Source organism: Vulpes lagopus, chromosome 7, assembly GCF_018345385.1.
Source record: "Vulpes lagopus strain Blue_001 chromosome 7, ASM1834538v1, whole genome shotgun sequence".
NCBI classification, from domain to species: domain Eukaryota; kingdom Metazoa; phylum Chordata; class Mammalia; order Carnivora; family Canidae; genus Vulpes; species Vulpes lagopus.
Window position 1 is genome coordinate 32,318,481 of NC_054830.1, and position 27,822 is coordinate 32,346,302.

Genomic DNA, 27,822 nt, shown 5'->3' on the forward strand with positions numbered 1-27,822 from the left:
CCTGTCTTCCCAGCCTCCTGAGGGATTCCTTCCCAGCATCAGTGATTCCTAGATTTGAGATTTTATGAACCACCAAATTTTTGTAAAATAGATGTGAGCAAATGACCACAATTTGCCGATTTCTTACTTTGCAAACTAAGAATATTAAAAATGGGGGTCAAATAATGATCAAATACCATTCCTAAGTAAAAGTAGATTTCAGCAGGAGAAAAAAAAAAAAACCACCACCCAGGAAGGACATGATCTCTATGGGAGACTACTGCTTTGCACCTTGGAAAAACTTCGTGACTTGTACTGTTGTCCTGATTTCACAGTTTCTGTCTCATTTCACTGTTTACCAATCATGTCATCGCCGATCAGAAGGAACACATCCCAAGCTACGTTTTTCCTTGAGGTTCCTCCTTTTTGCCTTTTTTTTTTTTTAACCTCTTCTCTATCCCAGAAAATTATGCCAAAAGTATTGTGAAGCATGACCATCTGAGTAACTCTTCCACCTCCTTTCTCTTAAATTCTATCTAATGTGAAGGACCAAGAATACCCTCCATCAGGACAGGGCAGCACTGTAGCTACTATATGCCCTCTTCTTGTTCCATTCACACAACAGTGCTGAGGAAGGTGCAATTAAATGGCAATGCAGAGGCCCAAGGACAGTGCCCATGGCTGGCCCAGGATGAACTGCTAGCTAGTGGCAGAGAAGAGGATAGGAGTGTGATTCTGACAATTGGCCAAGCTGCTACTTCCATTACTGAGCAGAAGCAATGACTGAGAAGAAATGGGGAATTCTCATATGAAATTTCTTCCATCCAAGTGCAATGAAAAGTAACCCTAAATCGATTTCATTTGCACTGTAAAAAAAAAAAAAAAAAGAGTATAGCATTTCCAATAGCGAAAACAAGATGGGTGCCAAAGGGATGAAAGGAAGTGCTTCCCAAACAAAGTCGATGTTCCTCTTCAGGGGACACTGGCCAAGTCTGAAGACACTGTTGGATATTACCATGAGGGAGGAGACGGTGCTACTGGCATCAAGTGGTTACAGACCAGGGATGCTGCCAAGAACCCTATCATGCACAGGAAATAATTATCCAGTCCTTGATCTCAATAGTACAAAGTTTGGGAAATTCTCTTATTAAAAAAAAAAAATTCTAGGGTGCTTGGGTGGCTCAATCAGTTAAGTGTCCGACTCTTGGTTTCGGCTCAGGTCATGATCTCAGGGTTGTGAGATTGAGCCCTGAGTCAGGCTCTGTGGGGAGCCTGCTTGAGATTTTCTCTCCCCTACCCTCTCCTCCTCGCCACCTGCTTGCATGTGCTCTCTCTCTCTCTCTCTCTAAAATAAATACATAAATCTTAAAAAAAACAAACAAACAAGTTTCTTCCTTTCAATAGCTACATCTAAATGAAAGTTGCTCTGCAGGGGGGCAAACTACAAAGAAACCCATTAATCAATGGGCAGTTCTGTGATTTTTCTAATGCAATCATTTCCCCCTTTGGTACATGGTATCTGTGGCAAAAGTAATCACAGAGAACATTTAAAAAATTAGAGCCAACATACATATCTATCTAAGGGAGCACTGACCTAATTCCAGCTATCTCCAAATGATTTAAAGAACTGATTAGTGTTTATGCAACTATACAAAAGCTTTTTAAAACATGGCTTTTTAGATGAATACAGCATGTCAGAGCCCTTGAACATATCAACTGCCAAAATAAAAGTTTAATAAAAAATGAGGTTTGCTGGGCAGCCCAGGTGGCTCAGTGGTTTAGCGCTGTCTTCAGCTTAGGGTATGATCCTGGAGACCCAGGATCGAGTCCCACATCAGGCTCCCTGCATGTAGCCTCCTTCTCCGTCTGCCTGTGTCTCTGCCTCTCTCTCTCTCTCTCTGTGTCTCTCATGAATGAATGAATGAATGAATGAATCTATCTTAAAACAAACTGAGGTTGTTGAATTAGATGAGTTGATAGCCAACACAAGGGACAGACAGGGATTCCCTCCGTGATGGAATCTTTTAACTGGTCCATGTTGCAGTTTCCTTGCTATTACAGCTGCTACTCTATGATATAGGGCAAACAACTTTGTCACAAACATTAAAATCACAAAAAAGATATATTAGCATTTTACATGACAAAGGTAATTTATCCTATGAGATTTCTAGAAAAAGAATTAACCATGAGAAAATGGGGAGGGTGTGGCTAACCACAGTGTATTTTAAATGTTTACTTGCATGTCATTCATCTATAATGAGAGATTAGCACAGTGCTAAAGTTCACTGAATGGAAGGAAGAATGAACAGCATTTACTGCATATGGTGAGAAACAAAAAAACGTTGAGAACATTTGAAACACAGTAAGAACATGAGTATGAAATAAACCCAAGTAACAACCTGGCACAAAAAAAGACATGTTCCAAGTTGCCAGCAGAAACACAAGATTCCTAAAGACCCAGTGCTATTTTCAAAGACATTAAGATGTTACGAAGATTTCTGAACCCAATAGGATTATGTTCCCAGATAGGGGATGTGATTAATATATCTGAGCAGGGGAAACACCAGGTAAGGGATATATGAGGGAACATTTTTAAAACTGCAGGTGGCAATGCAAAGACAGGCTCAATCAAAACTATGTCAACTACTTAACTCCAGATGGTGGTAAAGAACGTGTGATTTAATTTGAGGAAAATGAAGGAAGGTGGAAAAAATATTACACAGAGTAAACACTGCCTCAGATCACAGTTTTGGAAATGTTCAGAACTAAAAAATGCTTAGTGCAGAGGCTATGAAGATACCTCTTGCAAAAAAGAGAAACTCAATGCAGTAAGGTCACAAAGCTATTATCAGAGAAGAGAGAAGCTACCATAATAACATCTCTCACAGCAGAGACTATCCCAAGGAGGTGGTAACTAATAAATCAATTTTCACATGCAACCAAAATAAGATAGTAAGAAAATTAACTCTAAAGTTAAGAAAAAGGCAGCCCGTGTAGCTCAGTGGTTTGGTGCCAACTTCGGCCCAGGGCATGATCCTGGAGACCCGGGATGGAGTCCTATGTCAGGTTCCCTGCATGGGGCCTGCTTCTCCCTCGCCTGTGTCTCTGCCTCTCTCTGTGTGTCTCTCATGAACAAATAAATAAAATCTTTAAAAAAAAAATAAAGTTAAAATAAAGTTAAGAAAAAACAGTCTGAAAATACCTTATTTCTTTTGTTGGAAAAAAAAAGTTATTAATTAAATCAAAAAGAAAGGAAAGCTAGCCAGTTCCTAGAATTTTGAGATGATGTCGGCAAAAAGTAATTTCTAACAAAGCCTGTGCACCTCCATAACTGCCTTCATGCACGCTGTATTTGGGTCTCAAACTCAGCTGCCCATGGGCAACGTGCAGGCGCGTGCGAGAGTGTGCCAGTGTGCCAGGCTGGATAGGAGACAAAAAGAAATGGGAGGACAGTGGCAAGGTGGAATTGTTAGTGCCAAGTAAATGCATTCAAATTTTTAAAAATTTTAAGAGACTACTGAAAAATATATGAGTGGGTCAGACTGAGTATTGCCTGTGGACTACTAGTTCACAACTCCAAACACTTATTATACTTCTGAGCTCTAATCTAGTAGTTCTTGTACAGGGCAAATTTGTCTTGTACATAGACATTTGTCAATATGTAGAAACATTTTTTGTTGTCATAATTTGGGGGAGTGGTGGGGTGTTGGAGGGTATGCTGTTGGCATCTATGAGGTAGAGACAAGAGATGCTGTTACACATCCTACAATGGCAGGATGGACTCCGACAACATAGAATTATCCGGCCCAAAAGGTTAATGGTGCTGAAGCTGAGACACTGCTCTAGCCTCGTATCATGTCTCCTCCACCCTAAGTCACCTGTTACTCACATCTGTGCCACAGATTCAGACTACATGCTACTGTTGGTAAAATTCACGTGTTAATCTTGTCTCCCTAATTACAGTACGAGTACCCTTGTTTTCTCTCTTCTTATCTTAGAGCTTGCACAAAGGATGTGCTCAATTCCTGATTAAGACCAGGAATGAATCAGCTGGGAAGCAGCTTGTCACAAGTATTACTTGAACTATGAAATTCAACAGAGAAGAAAAACAGCTACACAGAGCTCACACTCTGAAGCACACTCACTGATATGACAAATGGCTCATAAATGGAGCTTTTCTGCCCTAACTTCGCAATAACTGAACCCCAGACTCCAGAAAATTGCTCGTGAAGAAAAATAATCAATTTTCCTTGATCCCAGAAGCACTATCCCTAGGGTGATGGCTCTGGACATAGACAAAGAAATGGAATCACAACAGATACTATTTTGTTCTGTATCATAGTAAGTTAAATAGTTAAATGCTATTTACTTTTCAGCTCATTTGGAGGTCACATGGGTATCCCACAATTAACATGTCTGAGAAGCAGCCCTGGATTCCTGAGTTCAAGGCCTACCCACTCTTCCTTCAGTAGCCAAATTCTAGCAAATGGCCCGTCTATCTATCCAAGTGCCCAGGCTAAAACCCAGGGGTCGTTTTGGCTCCCTTTCCCTTCCTTCTTCAGGAGAGGTTGGCTTGTGGACTAAACATTACTTTTCTTGGACACAAGTGGTCCATTTGCTTATGTGTCATCTGCTACAGAGAGAGAGTAGAGTGGCAGTGACAGATAGTAGAGCCCATGAAGCTACAGTATTTACCATCTGGCTTTTTATAGGAGAAGTCTGTGGACCTACCTCTATTCTGCAGCCCCCTCTCAAGTTCTGTTGACTCTCCTAAAGCCATCCTAAATCCCCTGCTCCCTCTGTCACCACTGGTGTCACTCTGGTCCAAGCTGCCAACATCCTCATACCACTGCAGTGGCCCTGAGAGGACTCCCTCCTCCACACCTGTTTTTCTAGAATATGTTCTACACATATATGCTGAGGGACTGTAAAAAACTGTCAATGAGAGCATATCCCTTCCCTGCTTCACTGACACTGGCCCTTACATTGAAAATAAAATTTGAACTTCTGGTCCCGGTCTGCAAGGCCATCTCAACTCCCCTCGTTAACCTTCCAGCAGCCGCCCTAGCCTCCATTCTATTTCTTCCTTAGGAGCTTTGCACTAACTGGCCCCTCTTCCTGGAATGGCTGTTCCCTTTGCACTGTGGTTTCCTTGCCTCAAATTTTCTTTCTGTGGTTGCTCAAATTTTCTCACCTAATCAAAAGGACCCCTTTCATTTGGACCCCACCACTCCTGCTCACTACACCTGGTTTTATTTTCTTTATTATCTCTGACTGATAATTTCCTGTTCATCTGTTTATTTCTGCCCTATCTCTCCTTCCTCTAGAATAAAAGCTTCATGAAATCAGGAGCCTGTTTGTTGGGCTCTATTCCCAGTGCCTAGCAATGTCCCCCTCAGAAGAGAAAACAAAGCAACTGTTTCTCATTCAAATTCATCCTGATTCATCAGTAGAAGTACAGACTGATAATTCTACAGTCTGCTAACTATGCCAAGAATTCTAACTTGAATTTCCTATACTCTTCGAGAAAGCAGAGGGGATGTCCCGACTCCTTAATGAGAATTATAAATCAAACACACATTTGTGATAAATAATGCACAAAAGCAAATAACTCAGTGTATTGAGTTTACCTTCAAGGAGGATGAGACATTCCTTTACCAAAAAAAAAAAAAAAAAAAAAAAAGGCAGAAGGTTAGGTGTATCTACCACTGTGCATTATGACTGTAACAGGAATAAAATGGAAACCATCTAATCAAATCTAAAACTGTATAAATGTGAGAGCAAATAAGTGAAGCCTGTTTAGGCTTAAAAATTATAAGACCAAAATTCTGTTAAAAAATTTTAAGTCCAAATCCATAGTTCCTTAAGATGCTGTGGGGCAGCCCAGGTGGCTCAATGGTTTAGGGCTGTCTTCAGCCCAGGGCGTGATCCTGGAGACCCGGGATCGAGTCTCACATCGGGCTCCCTGCATGAAGCCTGCTTCTCCCTCTGCCTGTGTCTCTGCCTCTCTCTCTCTCTCTCTCTCTCTCGCTCATGAATAAATAAAATCTTAAAAAAAAAAAAGATGCTGAAATAGAGAGGTAATTTTTACGCATTGTATAATGAAAGACCAAACCAAATCAGAGACACTTTTTTATATTTATCTGATCTCTTGGTACATCATCTGGAATATAAATGTGACCTGAATTCTCAAAATATTTGATAACTTTAAACCACACCAATAAACCAAAAGAACAACTTAAAACTGCATTAGTAATAAAGACCAGAAGGCTTCTTAATCACAAACGTGAATGCCCTCTTGTTTAGTACTGTGGAAGGGCTAGGAAGTTTGCTAATTTTAACATGAACAACTTTTAGCAGCTAGGAAGAAATGAGGCAGAGTGCTGGATCTGATAAGAAGACTCGAATTCCGTGGCACCTAGGTGACTCAGTGGTTGAGCATCTGCCTTCGGCTCAGGGTGTGATCCCGGGGTCCTGGGATTGAGTCCTTCATTGGGCTCGGTGCAGGGAGCCTGCTTCTCCCTCTGCCTATGTCTTTGCCCCCCTCTCTGTGTCTTTCATGAATAAATAAATAAAATCTTAAAAAAAAAAAAAAAAGAGGACTCGACTTCCAAAACTATGGGAGAAACTAAGCATCATGGTAAGCAAGGAGGTCAATTACTTTGAGATACTGAATCAAAAACAAGGAGACATCAATATCTTCCCTTTCAAACAATTTTGCCAAACTGTGAAGTTGCTGATAGCTATGTGGCAGATTATACATTTTTTATATATATATAAGAGTTTAAGGTGAATTTCCCCATGTTTTAAAGTTTCTTCCCCTTTTTGGATTAAGGATACTTTACATTATGAAACAATTTAAACTAAGTTCCTTAGACAATGTCAGTCTACTATTCAAAGATGAGACACTTCTTGGCTAAGTGGAGGCCCTGTAATTCCTCTTAAGCCTTGATGAGGCTGTCTCACTGGGACAGAGCAGGATTTAATAAATAGTACCTATTATTACTATTATCTGTATAAAAAATATCCATTCCTGGGGCACCTGGGTGGCTCAGTCAGTTAAACATCCAACTCTTCAGTTTCAGCTCAGGTCATGATCTCAGGGTCGTGAGATTAAGCCCCATATCAGGCTCCATGCTCAGCATGGAGTCTTCTTGGGACTTCTTTCTCTCTCCATCTCCCCTTGCTCACATACACACTCTCTCTTCCTCTCTCTAAAATAAATAAAATCTTTAAAAAAAAAAAAAAGATATCTATTCCCCATGAACTTGCCTTCAGTTCTATATATTTTTTCCATTCAAGGGTATGACAATAAAAGGAAGGGCAAAATAGAGCATATTGAACATCCTTTTTTTAAGGGTAAAATAAAGCTTGTAGAGCAGAGCTGACCAATGGCACTTTCTGTGAGGATAAAAATGTTCCATAACTGCATGTAGCTACTGAGCTCATGAAATGTGGCCAGTTGGGGAAGAACTCAATTTAACACTGTATTTAATTTTAATTAAATAGCCACATGTGGCTGGTAACTAGTGAACTGGATGCTAGAGAATAGGCTTAACTGGACCGATATGACTCACTGAAATGATGTTCTAGGATCTTGGCTACGGACATGCCCATCAATGCATTTTCTTGTCATGTAGAGCAGCCGGTGACACAGACTTTTATAGGCAAATAGACTTGGATTGGGATTCAAGCTCTGTCATCTTTTTGCTATGTGGTTACAAGGTGGTGAAATTCCCACTGTCTATCTCCTTAACTGTAATAATATAGTACTCAATACAATAACAACAACAAAAAATAAAAGGCATCCAAAATGGTAAGGAAGAAGTAAAACTTTCACTATTTGCAGAGGACATCATACTATATACAAAAAATCTGAAAGATTCCATCAAAAAATAGCTAGAACTGATAAAGTGATTCAGTAAAGTTGCAAGATACAAAATCAATTGACAGAATTCTATTTCATTTCTATACATTAACAATGAAGCAACAGAAAGAGAAATTAAGAAAACAATCCCATTTACAATTGTACCAAAAACAATTAGCTATCTAGGAATAAAGCTAACCAAAGAGGTAAAGACCTATATTCTGAAAACTATAAAATATAAAACACTGATGAAAGATGCTGAAAATAACATAACAAAATGGAAAGCATTCCATACTCACGGATCAGAAGAACAAATACGGTTAAAATGTCTATACTACCCAAAGCAATCTACACATTTATTGTAGTCCCTATCACAAAATCAAAGCATTTTTCATAGAACTAGAAAAATAATTCTAAAACATATATGGAACCACAAAAGACCCTGAATAACCAAAGCAATCTTGAAAAAGAAAAGCAAAGCTGGCGGCATGATTCCAGACTTCAAGCTACATTACAAAGCTGTAGTGATCAGGATAGAATGGTATTGACACAAAAATAGACACAATGGAACAGAGGAGAAAACCTGGAAATGGACTCACAATTATGTGGTCAGCTCATCTTCGACAAAGCAGGAAAAAATATCCACGGGGAAAAATACAGCTTCTTCAACAAATGGTGTTGGGAATACTGGACAGCAATATGCAAAAGAATGAAACTGGACCATTTTCTTACAACATACACAAAAATAAATTCAAAATGGATGAAAGACCTAAATGTGAGAACCATAAAAATCCCAGAAGAGAGCATGGGCAGTAACCTCTTTGACATCACTTGTCACAAGTTTTCTCTAGTTATGTCTCCTGAGGCAAGGGAAACAAAAGCAAAAATAAACATTAGGACTATCAAGATAAAAAGCTTCTGCACAGAGAAGGAAAGAATCAACAAAACTAAAAGGAAACCTACAGAATGGGTGAAGATATTTACAAATGACATATGTGATAAAGGGCTAGTATCCAAAATATATAAACTTATAAAACTCAAACCCAAAAAACAAATAATCCAATTAAAAAATGGGCAGAAAACATGAACAGACATTTCACCAAAGAAGACATACAGATGGCTAACAGACACATGAAAATATGCTCAACATCACTCATTGTCAGGGAAATGCAAATCAAAACTACAATGAGATATGGCTAAAATTAAAAAAAAAACACAAGAAACAAGTGCTGTAGAAGATGTGGAGAAAAAGAACCCTCTTATACTGTTGGTGGGAATGCTAACTGGTACAGGCACAGTGGTAAACAGTATGGAGGTTCCTCAAAAAGTTAAAAATAGATCTACCCTATGATCCAGCAATCACACTACTGGGTATTTACCCAAAGAATACAAAAAACACTAATTCAAGGAGATATATACACCCCTATGTTTATAGCAACATTATCTATAATAGTCAAGATATAGAAGCAGCCCGAACATGCATCAACTGATGAATGGATAAAAAAAGATGTGGTTATCTATATATAGTGGTGCATTATTCAGCCATAAAAAATGAAAGTTGGGCAGCCTGGGTGGCTCAGTGGTTTTGCACTGCCTTCAGCCCAAAGTGTGATCCTGAAGACTCGGGATCGAGTCCCACGTCGGGGTCCCTGCATGGAGCCTGCTTCTCCCTCTACCTGTGTCTCTGCCTCTCTCTCTGTGGGTCTCTCATGAATAAATAATAAAATCTTAAAAAAAAAAAAAGAATGAAAGCTTGCCATTTGAAATGATACAGATGGAGCTAGAAAGAATAATGCTAAGTGAAATAAGTTAGAGAAAGACAAATACAGTATGATTTCACTCATAGGTGGAATTTAAGATGAGCAAAGGGAAAAAGAGAGACAAATTAAGAAACAGATTCTTAACTATAGAGAACAAAATGATGGTTACACAAAGGAGAGGTGGGTGGGGTGAGTTAAACAGGTGATGGGGAATAAGGAGTACACTTGCAGTGAGCACCAGGTAATGTAAGGAAGTGTTGAATCACTATATTGTACACTTGAAACTAATATAACACTGTCCATTAACTGGAATTAAATAAAAACTTAAAAAGTCTTATAAAATTTAAAAAAACACAGTGCTCACCTCAGAGAGTTCTCTTGAGGAGCATTTACAAAAATGAAGGGCCAGATATGAATTTGTATTTTTTCGTTTAACATATATGACCTTCTGTATACACACAATGCTCCAGACATGATCTCAGGTGGCATGGATGAAGTAGTGAGTGAGACCAAGGCTCTGCTCTCATGGAGGTCACAAGAAAGTGTGAGTGCCATGAGGGAGAATCACAGAGCAGAGAGGGATGCTAGGGTTCGATGTTATTTTCTACGGGGAGGGGACAGCAGGCTTCTTGGAGGATAGAACCTCTAAGCCAAAGCCTGAAGGATTTGAGAGAGCCCTGTGGCCCCCTTTAAGAAGAGACATTCAGACTGAGGGAAGGGCAAGTGCTAGGGTGTTGGTACAGGACCTTGGAGCCGACCTGGGATGACGAGAAGTCATTTTGACACGAGGACTGCTGGGATTCAATTGACTTGCCATCACTCTAGTAGGAGAATGGACCCTAGGAAGCTCTCAGATGGGCTGCAAGGCCATAGCCAGGCCAGGCACCATATGATGGATGGCAGAGGCCAGGGACAAAGTGGGAGGTCGACGGAGCTGGGGCTTTTGAGAGGGAGAAGGGACGGAACTTGCTGATGCGAATAACTGAATTCTATCACTATTAGGATATCACTCTGCAACCAACCTGGATTCCCCCTTTCAGAGGCCCTGCAGCTCAATCTGAAAGATTCTTGCAGTCAAACATTTAAGTGGTGCAATTTGCCATTCATTCTTCAGTCCAAGACCAGAGGGCAAAGAGAAGAGCGGCACCTGATCATCTGGGTTTAACTCGGGCACACAGCTCACTGCAGTTCTAATTATGATGGTTTAGCATCGCTTCAGAAGGAAAAAAAGTACACACAAAGATCTAATGCTAATGATGTGCTCAGATGATGAGATTAGATATTGCTTTTCCTATATGGATCAATGATGATTTAATGAACTAAATATCATCAGTAAATTTTGATGAAAAATTAAGTGGCATCAATTTGCCCGCAGACTTCAGACCTTATTCGTTACTTTATATGTAAGATATACTCCTTAATAGTTATGGTATTGAAGTCTCTCATCTATAAGCCAAGATGCTGCTTAGCATAGTGGTTAAGAGCCCAGTCTCTAGAATCTAAACTTCTGGGTTCACATCCTGGCTTTGCCACTAACCAGATGTGTGATTCTGGGAAATCACTGTCCTCTCTCCAGGGCTTTGTATCCTCTGCTCCTAAATGGAGCTAAGATTTTACTTCCCTCATGGGGCTCTTTTAAATTATGATATATAAAATGTTTAGAGCCAACTTTGCCTGGCACATGGTGGAAGTGTTTACTGTTTTACTATAAGTGGTTTAAACAAGGAAGAGTCTTATACGTATTTTTCCAACCAAACCAGAAATCTCCCCTTTGCTTTATATGAAGCAAATTTAGCTGTGGCATTTCAACACTGAAAGCAAAAATAATTTCTTCATTTGTTTTCCTAGTGGAGGGGCTAACAATCACTGCCTTCGTTTCCCTGAGGACCCTACTCAGAATCACAATGCAAATAAAGGCAGGGCAATGCAGTCACAACAACAGGGTGCAGTGAGGTTTTATTTAAGTGTGTGTCTATGTATTGCCTGTACCATGGTAACAAGCCTGACACATGCGAGCACTCAATCGACGAGAGCAGGAACATGGTCATTACCATCACCACCACCACTTCCATATCTAATTTTTGGCTTTCAATGTCTCTGTGTCATGCTTGTCAAGGTATGAGGCATGACTACGAATGAGATGGACCTTAGGGAAGATCGAGCAACCTGCTTCTTATACAGTAGACTTGAAAAGGAGAATAATATTCAGAAATGAAAATAATTGTTTAGTTTTATAACCCAATTTTCCAAGTGAGATGTCACAGAATCTAAATGGATAAGGTCCATGAGGGTAGGAGCCTAAGAGTGGTTGCCACTCTAGTTGTACATCAGAATCACCTGTGGAGGGACACCCAGGTGGCTTAGCAGCTGAGCGTCTGCCTTCAACTCAGGTCGTGATCCCCAGGTCCTGGGATCCAGTCCCATATCAGGCTCCAGGAAGGGAGCCTGCTTTTCCCTCTGCCTATGTCTCTGCCTCTCTCTCTTTCTCTGTTTCTCTCATGAATAAATAAATAAAATCTTAAAAATTTTACCCATGGAGCTTCTACAAAAATACAGAATGCCTGGCAGTCATGCCCTGAGATTAATATACCGTACATCTGGATAGAGCTTTTTTTTTTAAGATTTTATTTTATCTTTTGAGAGAAAGAGAGAAAGAGAGTATGTGTGTGCGAGCTGGAGGGGTGGGTAGAGGGAGAAGTTAAAGGAGAGTAGGGAACCAGACTCCTCCCACTGAGGATTGAGCCTGACATGGGGCTTGATTCCCTGTGATCATGACCTGAGTCGAAATCAAGAGTCAGACCCTTAACCGACTTGGCCACACAGGCACCACCCTCTTTTTTCTTAAATAAAAAGCCAGCCCTAATTGCTTCTGATATTGGGAACAGCAGTAAAACACTACTGATTTATTGTGATTACTTCTATGCCAGCAATTAGCACAAATGCTATATGATTTTATCTCCATCAGGCACATGCAAATTAAGTATGATTATTCCCATTTTTTCAGATGACTTGCCTAAGGTCACAAAGCAAATAAAACTAGAAGCTGTGATTTAAATTTCCATCATCTGGCTCTAGAATCTTATGCCCTTTTCTTTATATATTTGTTTAAACCAGCTTGTTCAAAGGGTAAAAAGAGGAATTACCACGTAGGCACTCATGATTCAAGATTAGCTTCCTTTGGAAGACCACTGATCCCCTGGCTAGAAGTAAATGCCCTTATGCTATGATTAGGACTCTCCTTAACTCTTCAAGATCTTATAGAATCTGCTACTAAAGCAACAGCTGCCCAACAAAAATTCCTAGACTCTCTGGCCAAAGCTGTTCTTGGTAATAGAATAGCTTTTGATTATCTTTTAGCTAATGAAGAAGGTGTCTGTACTATGGCCAGTATCACTTGCTGCACCTGGATTAACACTTCTGCGTTAGCTGAATCCAGCTATGTAAGATTACCAAAAAAAGCCAGTTGCCCTAATAAAATGACTTCTTCACTGGGATCTTGACTTATTTGATTCTGACTGGTTTGGGTCTTAGGGACCATGATTCCAAAGTACATTACAGACATTGCTAATTATCCTGTTTATAATAATCCTAACAGTCTCCCTGGTGTATTATATTCTCTAAGAAGCTTTTTTTTTTTTTTTTCTCTCAGAAGCTTTAAATGCATGTTTGCAACTGCTAACCACCAAGCAAATAATCTTCCAGTACCGGATCATCAGAAAAGCAACAAAGAGAATGACCAGCTTAAAAAACGTGAACCTGAATTTGTGACCTGTGAATACCACACAGAGATTTAACAAAAAGATGTCACGACCTGTGTGTACCATCACAGAAAATTAGCAAAAACTGAGAACTTCAGAACAGTCATTAGGAGTAGGGCTAATGCCTTAAAACTTTGGTCACATCTCTTAGGCTGGGAATCTGATTAAAAGGGGGGAATTGTTAAAAATGAAACTCCAGGCCCAAAATGGAGTCATTTATGCTAAGCACCGTATCATCAAACTGATACTTAAATCTTAGCTACAGTTTTGGCCTCTCCCAGGAATGTAATCTTTAATCACTCCACCTGGAGTTACCTAGTAATTCAGCACTAATAAGGTAACATGCCTGATAGATGCCTGCCTTCCCTTAAAGAAAGGTAACCTAGGGGCGCTCAGTGGTTAAGCGTCTATCTTGGGTTCAGGTCATGATCCCAGGATCCTGGGATCAAGATTGGGCTCCACATCGGGCTCCCTGCTAAGTCAGGAGCCTGCTTCTCCCTCTGCCTTCTTCCCCCTGCTTATGTTCCGTTCTTTGTCAAAGAAATGAACAAAATCTTAAAATAAATAAACAAATAAGGTAGTTATAACCAACCTGCTTTTGGTAGTATAACTCCCATGTCCCACTCTTCTCTGCATATAAAAAAGCCTTCCATTTTATACAGCTCCTCAGAGTTCCTTTCCTTCTGCTATGTGGGATGCCCGATTCATGAATCACCGAAGAAAGCCAATAAAGCCTTTAACATTTACTCAGTTGAATTTTGTTTTTCAATATATTAATGACATCATTTTGTGCATAAAGGTAGAGCCAAAAAGGGTCACTTCTGAAGATGATCTAGTTCAAAACATCCATTTTGTTGATAAAGAAATGAGTCTCAGGACAGGAGCAGTAACCTGGACAGACATGTAGAGCAGCTAAGAGTGGAGGTGGACCTAGGGGGTTCCACTTGACACCCCAGTTCAGCTTTCTTTTCAATACACACTATTTCTCAAAAGCAAAACGTATGTTCCCCATTTTCTTAAAGTTTTGCCAAGTCTTGAAACAGAATATTCTGACTCAATACAGTATTACATCCTAAAGATATCCCAACTACCAACTGGTGTGAATTAGCCAAATATACCAAATATACTCTGAGGCACAGGTAGTTCTTTACATATAATATCCACCCCCCATCCTTTTTTTTTTTTTTTACAAAAAGACGAAACAAAACAAACAAAAACCTTTACGGGACAAATGATCTTTTGTCAATAAAAAAAACCAGTATTAAAAAAAAATAGTAATCACCTTCTAGCATAATTTTCCAACACCACAAAAAAGGCCTCTAGATTCACCCCGGTGTCACGCAACAGGCATCTGAATGCAAATACTATGTAAAAATAAAATAAATAAAAAGCATTCTTTTGACTGCACAGCAGAGGGAGGAGGAGGAAAGGAAGCACCACGGGAAGATGGCGAGCTGAGCCTAGGAAGAAGGTAGTGCCCCATGAAGAACATGACTGATGGACCAGTAGGCAGGGACGTGTTTACAGAGAAGAGACTTGTAAATAAGTCAGTAATAGTCCCAGCTGCCAGGGCATGTGGATGGACAACCCCACCAACTCCATGCCTGATTCAGGAAACTGTCTAATCCCAGAAATTTACAAATGATATTCTAACTTCTGCTTGATTTCCAGTTTGGGAAAAAAATACCAAAAATCAAAATGTCCCCGATCTTGACAAGAACAGATATAAAAAATGAGGAGATTAAGAATTAAAACAAAATATCGCTGTAGCTGGTTCTGTCCCACAGTAGAAAAGGCCAGTTCTTTAAAGCACAGAAAGCCTCATCCTCGAGATTTGAATCCCAAGACTCACAAGAATCATGAGTTTATCAATCTGCTTACCAGGAGTTTTGACAGAAATGAGATTCATTAGAAAGAATCCGAGAAGTGGCCATTTACTTTCTCATTCAACCTAGATGCTGTCTTTGTTGCTTCACTAAACCTTCTCATTTACACCCCCACCATACAGGAGTGATGATTAAAATGTCAGCCCTAGTTCCAATAGCTAATATATGGTGGAAACAAATATATTTATATGCTTTCTAGAAAGATTAATAGTAGCTGGTGCTAGCCTGCCAAATGCAGATGTACAAACTTTCTATCCAATACATAAATCAAACACAAGGCATATGGTGTATTTTAAAGACTGCTGATGTTAGAGTGATTTTAAATTACTCAGGTTCTGGAATAAACTATGTAGATGTTGACTAATGTGGCAATATATTCTGGGTCTTTCCATATTAATTTAAGTTTATAAAATGTAATGGCCTTAACAAAAAGGTCTTAGAAATTAAGAAGAGAGAATGCAAACATATTTGAAATCAAGGGGTATGTTTCTATAATCAGTTGTATGGTAGTTTGGGCATATTCATTACAATATGGTTCCAGTAACTGTGGTAGTTAGTATGTTGTAATGAGACTTTATTTTTTGGTCTCCTTAAAGTGAACCTAATAGAATGAAATGACAAACGAAATGAAGGAGCAAATAAATCAGGTAGGAGAGCAGGGTGGTTTGTGGCCATCAAATGAGCAGTGGCTAAATCAGAAAGGGCCCTGATGGACCAAGAACCATTTAAGTTTTCAATGTGCTGGCCATAGAAATCAGTGATTATGCAAAAACTTGTGTTATTGAGAAGTAAGTTGGGCAGAGCACTGAACAGATTTGAGCTTTACTTCACAGTCATATTTTGGGTTGGCACCTTCCAACCTTTCAAGGACATGGTAAAAGTGAGATAAGAGCATATGCCAATACGAAAGGTGCTTTGTAAATTGCCAGCTTATCCATAAGCATCACTTATTGTCCTTGTCATCATCATCACCACCACCACCATCACCACCAGCCACTACCATCATTATTACCACCACCACCACCACCACTACCTTCATCATTCTGAAGCTCAAGTCACTTTCTACTACATCTCAGTCACTGCTGAAAAAACAATGACCTATGCAGTCAAGTGATCCAGGTACAAGAAGATTTTTCAAAATGGTATCATAGAAGATAACAGGTTAAAAAATTAAATCCGCACAATGGCTTTTACAACTATTTTAGAAGGGTTGGCTGAGCATTTCAGTTCACACAGATAGTTGCTCTGAATTTTGGATTTCCTTCCAATGACCTGAATCATTTTGACCACAGAACACACAACTTCATGAGAGCATGAGAACACAGTTGCTGTAACACACATGAACTCCTCTGTTGCAATGGAACCATGAGGAAATAAAAGTCTAGTTTCTGATCTCTTTTCAGATGGTCAGAGTATGTTGTGCATGAAACAAATTGTGTTGGGAAAAACTGACTGAACAAGATCAATCAAGACCAGTTACAAACACATATCCAGGAGCAAGGCATTTCAACAGTGTGGAAAGTATTTCTCAGTGTGAGATAGTGGGAGTTCTGGTGAGGCAGAGGTAAGCACTGCAGGTTTGGAAAAGAAGAAAGTCTAACATCTCAAGATTAAGAATCCCTAACTTCTCTGAGATCCTTCACCACTTCATTAAAATGTGGGTATGTTGACATATGTTTCTCATATAATTGGTGGAGAGCTGTTGCTCCTACCAAGTATAAATAATTGCATACTCATTCATTCATTATCTTTTCATTCATGAATGCCTAGCAGGAGTCAGGTATTATATTAAGTGCAGGGATCCAATGTCAGCAGGTAGATGTGGGCCCTGCCTACTTTATGGATCTTTTATCTAGTAAAAAAAGAGCAACAAAGAAATAAACACACAAAACAATGACTTGCAATGATAATAATAATGATGTGATAAAGGCAATGAAAAATGGGGGTGCTGTAGTAAAGACTACAAGGAAGTAGGGGACTACTTTATTTTTACTTATTTTTAAAAAGATTTTTTTTTTTTAATTTCTTTGAGAAAGAGGCAGAGAGAGCACAAGCTGGGGGAGGGTCAGAGAAAGAAAGAGACAAGCAGACTCCCTGTTGAGCAGGAAACCTAATGAGGGGCTTGATCCCAGGACCCTGAGAACATGATCTGAGCTGACGTCAGATGCTTAACCAACTGAGCCACCCAGGCACCCTGGGGAACTACTTTAAATAAGTAATCAGACAAACCATCACACAGGAGGAGACTTGAATGAGATTTGAGCCAGCCAAGTGAACAGCTGGGAAAAGAGCATTCCAAGAAGAGGGAACAGGAAATGCAAAGGCCCTGAGACAACCAGGGCTTGGAGCACTAAAGGCATTTCCAAAAAGAAATCAGGTGGCTGGAGCATAGTGACAAGTGGAGAAGGGTGTGAGATGAAGCTAGAAGAGTGGCGCAGAGCCACATTTTGCATGCACATTATGTAGGCCAGATTCAGGAGAATAAGTATAGAGATTTAAAAATATTAATGGTTTTTTACGTTTTTTAAATATTTTATTTATTTATTTGACAGAGAGAGAGAGAGCACAACCAGGGGAGCTACAGGCAGAGGGAGAGGAAGAAACAGGCTTCCAGCTAAGCAGGGAGCCTGATGCAGGGCTCATTCCTAGGACCTTGGGATCATGTCCTAAGCTGAAGGCAGAGGCTTAACTGACTGAACCACTTAGGCACCCTTATTAATGGTTTTTTAAAAGCACAATGTGATTTACATTCAAAAGTATCACTCTGGGGGGATGCCTTGGTGGCTCAGTGGTTGAGCACCTGCCTTTGGCCCAGGGCGTCATCCTGGAGTTTCGGGATCGAGTCCCACATTGTGCTCCCTGAGTGGAGCCTGCTTCTCTCTCTGCCTGTGTCTCTGCCTCTCTCTCTTTGTGTCTCTCATGAATAAATAAAATCTTTAAAAAAAAAAAAAGTATCACTCTAGCTGCATTTGTATAACCTAACATATAAACATAACCTTTATTCTATAGAGCCTACCATTTGGTAAAAATAGAAGGAATTTTGAATAGTTTCCAAATATTTAAATAAAAATGACCCTAAAGAGTAGACTAAAAAAATCCCCCAAAAGCCACCTGAAGTCTGGTAAATTAAACAACAGATTCTGGGTTAAAAAAAAAAAATCACAGAACACAAGAAAGCTACAACATACCTCCTCGTTGCACCAACAATGTCACCTCACTTCCCTTTGGACATTCGATCAGCATATCCACAACTTGGTTGTGGGTCAGAGCCTGCACGTTCTTTTTATTAACTTCCACTATAAGATCCCCTTCTTTCAGGCCACGGCACCTTGGACTGTCCACAATCTGTTTCACTCTTTGGCCGCCGCCACCGGGGCTGTCTGCAATAGTAAACCCAAAGCCCATTGGCCCTTTGACTATATGAACAGTTATGAGTTCCGGCTGAGTGGCTATGGAGGAAGCCAAAGAGACAGTGTCATTGGGGTAACCATGGGAACCGTTTGAAGCCACGTCAGCAGGGCTGCTTGGCCTGGCATCCTTCATGCCATTGACTTTGCCTGTTTTACTGCTGTGACTAGCTGGCGAATCATAGGTCTCTTGCCCATTCACAATAATTGGTTCTTTATCCAAAATGGCCACCGAGGTCACTAAACTCGTATTGGGGTCATCTGGGTCAAAAGGCAATGGGTAACCCCGGCAGAGTTCAAGGTCCACGCTGGCACCAATGGGAATGGACTGAAAGATTTTCACAACTTGTGCATGCGTGTGTCCCAAAACACAGGTGTCGTTCACGCTGACAATGACATCTCCTGCAAAAGATAAGAGTTTGGGGTTAAAAAGGAAAACCAACAGTAGCCAAAAAAAAAATTCTAACAACATGATACTGTAAAATCCTACCAACAGGATGTGAACTGAAACTGGATTTGGGGGTAGTATCACAGGGCCCAAACAGACTACTTCTATTACTTATTTTAACTGCTAATAAGGCATTCTTTTAGTGTCTAGTGTCTTCCCTGCCTTCCCTGCTAATGAGAATATAATGATCATTGAAAGAACATTGAGATTTCTTCAAAAAAAAAATTCTCGCTGCAGAAATCCAAGTTTAGAATTCTTCTATTCAGACAGATATAAGTTTTTAGTAAATTACTGCTTTATGGGTATTCAATAGCATCCTAACAGTACCCCAAAGTTAAAATGGCTCCAAAGTTCTACATCTTTACCAGGGAATGCCTTGATAGAGGGGAGGAATCTGGTTGATGCACACAGCTTTTAAAAGCCATTTAGAAAGTCATGCACCCCTGATGCCGTCTGCTCTTGTCCAGGGGCTGAGTGGCAGGAAATGCGGGGGCCACCACGTGGCAGCATCATCTCTACCTGTCTCCATCTTGCCATCCAGTGCAGCAGGACCATCCAGGACCAAGCTCTTGATCTGCAGAAACTCGTCCGGTTCATCCCCTCCAACAACAGTGAAGCCAAAGCCACGACTGCTCTTCCGCAGCTTTGTGTGAATGAACTTGCCTTTCAACTCAGAAGGATTTCGTGTAAAAAAGGGTTTGCCTGGACGAAAACAAGAAAAGCATAAGGAGAGTCCCTTTGAGTGAGAAGGTGAGTCAAATAAGAAATGACACAATTTATGGATAACTTCTCCAAGCTCTTGTACTTAAGGTTTTTAGGAAATTTCCTCTCTTGATTGCACTAATAAGGTTGATCCCTTTGTTTAAGAAGGGGGAGATGGTACCTATTTAGTGTGTTTCAGCATGAAGATCCAAGAGAAGGCAGAAGAGAAAAATGGAACTGCTGTCCATCATCTGAAACACTTTTGGTTTCAGATCACATAGTTTAGCAGCAATTGAGCTGTCCTGAGACCATTCACAGAAGATGAAGTGGGTCTTTGCTTTGTGTCTTCTGTTTTGCTATAGTTTATACTTTGCAATACAACATCCAATGTGTTGCCTTGGGCTTGGCTTCCACTTGCAAAACCAACAGAGCAAAAACTTGTTTCTAATCAAACAGAAAACATATTCTGAAAATACACTGACGCCTGGATGCTCAGCAGTTGAGCATCTGCCTTTGGCTCAGGTCATGATCCTGGGGTCCAGGATCGAGTCCCCCATCAGGCTCTCTGTGGGGAGCCTGCTTCTCCCTCTGCCTATGTCTCTGTCTTCTCTCTGTATCTCTCATGAATAAAGAAAATACATAGAAAATACTAGGAAACATATGGTCACAAAGAATAATTTGATAAAAATGTAGTATCACTACTTTCAAAATTAGAAGTCATTACTTTGAATTGAATTCTAAATTTGTCATTTTTCCTATTAATTTTCATCTTTGAAAATTTGTAAAATAGCCCAGACATGTCCACTACTAAAATTTATTGTCTAAAAAAGTTTAGGACATGTGGTTTAGAATATTTTAAATTCAAAACATTGAGGGACCTGGGTGGCTCAGTTAATTGTCTGCCTTTGGCTCAGGTCATGATCCTGGGGTCCTGGAATTAAGCCCCACATGGATCTCCCTGCTCAGTGAGGAGCTTGCTTCTCCCTGTCCCTCGGCCTACCACTGCCCCTGCCTATTCCCTCTCTTATAAATAAATAAAAATCTTAAAAAAAATCCAATACATCTAAACTAAATGAAAAAGGTACTAATAAGCCAAATAGCTCCAAATTCAGTTGCCTTATTTAAAATAAATTAATAGCTATATAGCTAAATAATTTCCAAACATGCTACCTCTGGTTTCACTGAATTTTCTTAATGATATTCACAATAACATTTTGTGCACAAACCAAACATTTTATTTGTGGTTTTGTTAGGCATTTCTCTATAATTGAGACTTACTAGAATTTCTCTGGCTATCCCAAACAGTGGACCTAATTTCACGTTTAGACTTTTTAAACTCTCCTAATTATACTTCCTAACTCCTGCTCTTTTTGCCATGGCTTCCCCACCTGCCCTATTTTTTTTCTATCCAAAGTGTTAGTCAAAATAAAAACACCCTGGAGAAAAAGTCTCCATGTACCCCTGCACCAGAGCCTGGCACCCAGGAAGAAAAGTTATTTTTGGTTAACTGTAGCTAAAAGGCCTTTTTAAAAAAGGTCTCTGGGCACACATACAATTTTTAATTGCATATTTCAAAAGTTTCCGGGTCTTAAAAAGGCTCTTTTAAATTGCCCAGACTCTCAGTTCTGCTCACGAGCCTCCCCCTTGCCCAGGCAGTCCCAGGGCTGGTTGGAAGCTTGACAAACTACAGCCCTGTCACTGTGGCTAAAGAAAGGCAAGACTTTGAAGCATTCACCATGCAAGGTTGTCCGCCAAGACATCAGTAAGGTGGTGTCAAGCGCACTCAGGGCTTGTTGGGAGACAGCTGCCACGGCAATTATCAGATGGAAAATTGAGGACGGGGGTGAATAGCCTACATCCTTAAGGCAGGGGCAGCTAGGGAATTCGGAGAGCGTGAAGGGAAACACAGTTGAGTTCTGTAGAGACAGCACCGGCCGTCATCTTCACAGTGAGGCTTACTCAGATACTCTGAGTATATCTTACTCTGATTAAAACTCGCCATACCTCCTCCATCACCCCCTCCCCCCCGCCCTTTCCTGCTTTATTTCTATCCCTAGCATTTATCACCATGCAACACAGCATAGGTTGTATGTATTGCTTCTGTGATGTGTCTCCTTCCTGCCCATCCCCATGCACGGGGGGCACCGCATGTGAACACGTGCACAAGCACAGTGATGTAAGCTCCAGAGGATTTCTGCTTGTAGACCTGGTGTGTAGAATTCTACCTGTTTCACTTGACGTGCTCCAAATATTTGTGCTGAATAAATGAGCGAAGGAACAACAGCGCAAAGAAATGAGATTTAACGTGTCTTTGAGAGGGCGGGAAGAGGTGGTTGGGTGTTTAAGCTTCTCACCCTTATTATAGGCAAAGTTAGAAAATGTGAAAATGTGCCTGGCAGTTTAACTGAATGAATTTTTTCAAAGCCATTAGCATATTGTGAACTTAGAATGTTTTCAGCTTAATAGAGACACGAGCAGAGCTTTGAAATGACACCGCTGACTTCCTTTTTTAACGCTTAACTAGGGTGGGAAGATCACAGGGTTTCACATTCATGCACGTTTTATTATGTTTTATGTATGAGTGGTCATCAGTTAATGGAGCTTTGGAAAAGAAGTGCTTTTCTACCTTCAAGCAGTGGCATTTGGAGCTCTCTGCTGCAGCCCTGTGGTACATGTTATTTTCTAAGAGATCCTAGTCTGTGGACAAGTCACCAGTTGTACAATATTGTTATGTAGGAGAATCGCCTGATCAGCTCTTTTTTATTAAAGGTGCTCATGTGTAGGGCTACTCTAGACTCGTTCAGGGTCCTTTGGGTTCTTACCTAAAATTCTGCTCTTGAATGACCCTTAGGGGCTTGCTTCTTTGCCAGGCTGGCACTATTCTTGGCACCAGTGTTTGAATACCGTGGACCAGTGATGTCCAGTAGCACGTTCTATGACAAAGACGGTGCTCCATATGTGCACTGTCCAAAATGGCAGTCACTAGTCACATGTAGCTCCTGAGCCCTTGATATGTGGCTAGTGAAACTGAAGAACTGAATTTTTAATTTTTTAACTGTAATGAATTTAAATGGCAGCATGTAGCTAGTGGCATCTGTACCGAACAGCACAGGTTTACACTATGCAATGAGGTGTTTCCCCCCAACACAAAAAAAGACAAAAAAACAAATGAACAAAAAGGGTTTTAGCCAGAAATTTAACTGTTCCTAATGACAATTAGGATTCAGATTGGGTACTCTACTACCTACTGGCTGTGTGGCCTTGGGCAAGTCACTAAAGCTCTCTCTGCCTAAGTGTTACATGTGTAAATAGAGGTAATGATGATACCAACCTCACTATTTAGGAGAGTTGTAAGGAATACTCATGGCAGATAATAAAGGTAAAGTGCTTTGCAGGTGTCTGGTAAATAAAAACAGCCCAATAAATGTGTGTTGTTATTTTAGAAGATGGTCATGGTAGTGGAGGGATGGCCACAGAAATCTCTTAAGCACCAGGTGGAATTGGAGAGTTTTCCTAAGAGCAACTCTCTTGAACATTATCATTTGCTGGAATTGGAAGTGCACTCTTGATCAAAGGAAAGTTTCACTGAGCATTGAAAATAGAAAAATTAATACCAAACAGTCTAACCAACTTAGCTACTCCACTTCTTCCTGAGAGTACCATAGGATGGTGGATCAGGACACTTCACCAGCAGGCAGAGAAGCCAGACAGCATGAAGTTGCAGAAGGAATTTTATATTTAAAAAATACAGAGGAGGCTACAATTATATTGTTATTAATGTTATTATCTGCTATGTTTTATCTTTATTAAAACCATTAGCACCATAAAAATGTGCACCCAAGCCAGGAGAAATTATTTTATATAAACTGGTCGTATCACCAATCTCATGATATTATCAGTGAGGAAACAACTTCTTTCTCATGAAAATTGTCATGTAGGAATGAAAATTAGATGAAAGAGTTTTTCTACTTTTTATATCTAATACAATAATACTTCTTTAAAAATGTACAGAGAACAAAGATAAATTTTAGTCTTTTTAATGGGTCTGTACCACAAACATTCCCCAATTCTATCATATATAACACCCGTTCTATTTTCCTTATTTAAAAGGAAAACAATAAGCAAAAAACCCTCCCAAATCTTCTCTATCAGTTAGGAGTAATGAGGCCTGAAAGTAGCAAGATTCCGGAGATACCAATTTTCAAAAGTGAACCTCTTTGGGGCTCCTACCATTTGTGAATGTAAATGAGCAAGGCCCTATGAAACATTGTAAAACATGCAAAAATGCCAAACTACAGCAAGAAGAGGAGATGAGTATTTAGAATATAAAAATATCAAATAATTTTGTATCTAAACAAAATCTTAGTCAAAACCAAATATGTTGACAAGGATTTTGAAATATCTCGAGGTGCCTTTTCAAATTATCTTATTTGAGCCCAATACTAAACATCTGTAGTGTCTAAATCAGTGATTTACAACTCTGGGGTCCTCCCCTCCCCACCGGGGCATTGGGCAATGACTGGCACATTTTTAGTGGTCACAACAGGGAAAGGCTGCTACTGGCACCCAGTGTACAGAAGTAAACGATGCTCCTAAACATCTTCTATTGCACAGGACAGGTTCCACACATGACAGAGAATTATCTAGCCCAAAATGCGAACTGTGCTGAAGCTGAGAAACCCTAATGGCAATTAGTTATCATTTTCAGAGCATTACAATTAGCTGAAGAAATTTACACAAAAAAAGCTTTCAATTTTCTTGACAAGTCTGATTAACAATACATTTAAAAGTTCTAACATTATGGTTTTCACTATCAAAGGAATGACTTGGGAGCTATGAGTTCCTTAAAACAAAACAAAACAAAACAAAAAAAACAACTAAATTTTTGAGCTAAACACCTGGTCATTATAAAAACACTTTACCCTGAAGTGGAGCTTCTCTGGCTGGCTCCGGATTGCTTGGAGGGTGGTTTGGAATAACAGGAGGCACAAGCGATGAATGATCTTCTGTCCATTCTATAAGAAAAAGAAACAATTTACTGTTTTCCCTCCAAGCTGCAGGTCAGCTCACTCAGGATCCACCTTCTTAATTATACAATGACCAAAACCAATAAAACCAGGCACAGAGAACTTAGATCGAAAAAAAAATTGGTATCTGATCCCAGTCTTTATTAAGGACATCATGATTCCCTGTGTGTGTATCTGTCTCTCTCTCTCTCTCTCTTAAGGCCTTTGATTGTCTCTTTCCTAAGACCTTTGACTGTCTGTCTCTACCTCCCAAGACCTTTGAAGAAAGATATATTGTGATATAAACAATAAAAACTTCAATTTTCTCTGGCTAGAGAGTCCTTAAGTGAGACCAAGTAAAAAATATCAGGAAAGGTAATACAATCAATTGATGCCAGCCCAGTAAGGGAAAAACTTCTCTCATGCAGTTGAGACACAGGCTGAGCTGCTGAAGCCTGCTTGTCTGAGGTGGTAAAGGTGATTTCAGCAGTTTGCTTACGTGCTATCCCCTACCATCTCTCAAACCCGAATGGGACCTATCACCAATACTCCTGTGTCCTAACTGTACTCATACTCACCTTGGAAGCTCAGAAATAACTCACTGTGAGTGGCCCTTGAGATTTACAGTCACTTTCCAGCTACGCTAATATATTCAACTGTACACCTCCATTCCCCAAACAGCACTTTCTAACACAATAGTTTCACCAGTTTGGAAAAAATATTTTAAGATATTTTTTTAAATAGAAAAGAGATGAAGGTAGAAAGGAGAATTCTTCCAGAGGTGCACACACATACTCTCACACACACACACACAGATACACACATACACACTTTATCTGAAATACAGTCTAGGGGGTTCCTGGCTGGCTTAGTTGGTAGAGCCTGCAAGTTTTGAACTTAGGATCATGAGTTCTAGCCCCACGTTGGGTGTAGAACTTACTTAAAAAAACAAACGAACAAACCAAACAAAAAACACAACAGTAAAATACAATCTATGGCAGTGACTGGCTACCTTTAATTTATAGGCTGAATTTGGCCTTAATGTCCATTTTTATACAGCTTTTTAAAAAAATATTTTATTTATTTATTCATGAGAGAAAGAGAGAGAGAGAGAGAGGCAGAGACATAGGCAGAGGGAGAAACAGGCTCTATGCAGGGAGCCCGATGCAGAACTTGATCCTGGAACTCCGGGTTCATGCCCTGAGCCAAAGACAAATGCTTAACCACTGAGCCACCCAGGCGTCCCTTTATACAACTTTTGAGACAAGGATGGCTTTTCCATTTTTTAATTACCACAAAAAATTAAAATGGGAAATAATTTGCAATACATGACAATTACATGAAGTTCAAATTTCAGTGTTCATAAAAAATGTTCTATTGGAACACAGCTGCACTTATTAACTTTATATCTTAACTTAATATCTTATTAACAGATATTAATATATATCTCCTTTCAATATGTTAAGAGCAGAGATGAACAGGTGTAATAGGGACTTTATGAATAGCAAAACCTAAAATATCCACTCACTGGCCATTTACAGAAAGGGTTTCCCAACTTCTACTCAATGGTCTATATTTATTATATTCAATATTACAATAAGGAAAGTATTATATTTGATTTTCATATGTTTGCTATTTGCATATTATGTTGAAGGGGTATTAAGCCTATCATTTTAAAAGGCTGCAATGAAAAACTAGAAAAACTATTAATAAAGAGATGGTAATTAATAAATAGATCTATTAATTAAAAAGGTGGCTAAATGAAGTAGAGATTCACAAAATGGAAAATTATGCACTTCTTAAAAATAATTGAGTAAATCATATTAATCAGCTTTGAAATATGTAAGAAATAATCTTAAATGAGAAAATGAAGTCATAAAGCTAATATATGTGTATAATATATATATATATACACACACACATGCACACATACATAAAAGTTATGATCTGATTTTTGTTAGAATATGTATCTATGTACAATCCTAGAAAGATTCTGCACAGTGTTTATCATTGAGAATGGGACAGGGGCCAGCAGAGGAGAACTTAATGTTCTCTATTCTTGAGCTGTTCATATTTTTATAAAGAGCATGAATTAACTTATAGTTTTTAAAAAGCATTCAAAATTACCAGCTCTTTTTGATTCTTACATGTCATGTTCCTAAAATTAGAACTCCTAATTTTTCCTCCTAGTGGGGGAAAGTTAGAATTATGCAGGAACTCCTCTTAAAGTGCTCAAAGCAGTTTCGATTTAGACACCAGTTGGTATGCAAACATGCTGGGGCAACAGAAAGTCCTCCAGTCTGATGACAGCCTCTTTCTAAATTACAGTGGAGAGTGGGGGGCTTGGGATTGCCCTCCCTCCCCCTCTCCACGACAGCCCCCCCCCCCCCCCCCGCCAGCCGATGTCTAGGTTCTGGGTACGGATCTCCAACAGAAGCTCTGCCATCCATCTCCTGCAGGACATCAGGTCTATAGGATGGCAGGAGGATGTGAATACAGAGGCCAGTTCTGACCACACGGGGGTGTCAGCACCCCAAGCTCCTCTGCCCACACATCAAGGGAAAAGCCAACCTTCTGGCGGCTGCTGCTGTTGCTGTTGCTGTTGCTGCTGCTGCTGCTGCTGCTGCTGCTGCTGCTGCTGCTGGGGCTGCTGCTGCTGCTCAAGCTGCTTCTTCCGTTTGGCTTCTAGAACTGGGTTCTCATATTGTGTCTTCCGGTTGATGTGGCTGGAGCAGGAGGCAGACAGTATTCAGTTAGGAAACATTTCATCCCACAAGCAAAATGCCAGTCTGGCCAAGGCCCTTGATTAGAACTGAGCCAAGTAGGTGGTCTAAAACGCTAACTATCACATGTCACCATATGCAGTTAGGACGAGGGAAAAGAAATGAATACTTTCCACATACTGACTGCTTAGATGCTACCAGTTTTTCATGCATTTTATTTTAAAATCTTCAGTAAGGGCCAGGAGGTAGGTCCCATTTTAATTCACATTTTGTGGTAAGGGAAATA

At 39.9% G+C, this 27,822-nt stretch overlaps 1 protein-coding gene across 16 annotated transcripts in view; it reads right to left on the reverse strand.

The window, feature by feature from the left end:
• MAGI1 (membrane associated guanylate kinase, WW and PDZ domain containing 1) overlaps positions 1-27,822 on the reverse strand; it is a 643,927-nt gene that overhangs the window by 59,343 nt on the left and 556,762 nt on the right. For all 16 annotated transcript variants that reach the window (XR_005988846.1, XM_041761401.1, XM_041761398.1 and 13 more), the window contains 4 exons: positions 27,385-27,539; positions 24,730-24,822; positions 19,625-19,807; positions 18,439-19,059 (listed from right to left, as the gene is read on the reverse strand). Coding sequence is in view for 15 of the 16 variants with exons in the window: in XM_041761401.1 (XP_041617335.1) it covers positions 18,439-19,059; positions 19,625-19,807; positions 24,730-24,822; positions 27,385-27,539 (1,052 nt within the window). In the remaining variant the exon portion in view is untranslated. The remainder of the gene's footprint in view (positions 1-18,438; positions 19,060-19,624; positions 19,808-24,729; positions 24,823-27,384; positions 27,540-27,822) is intronic.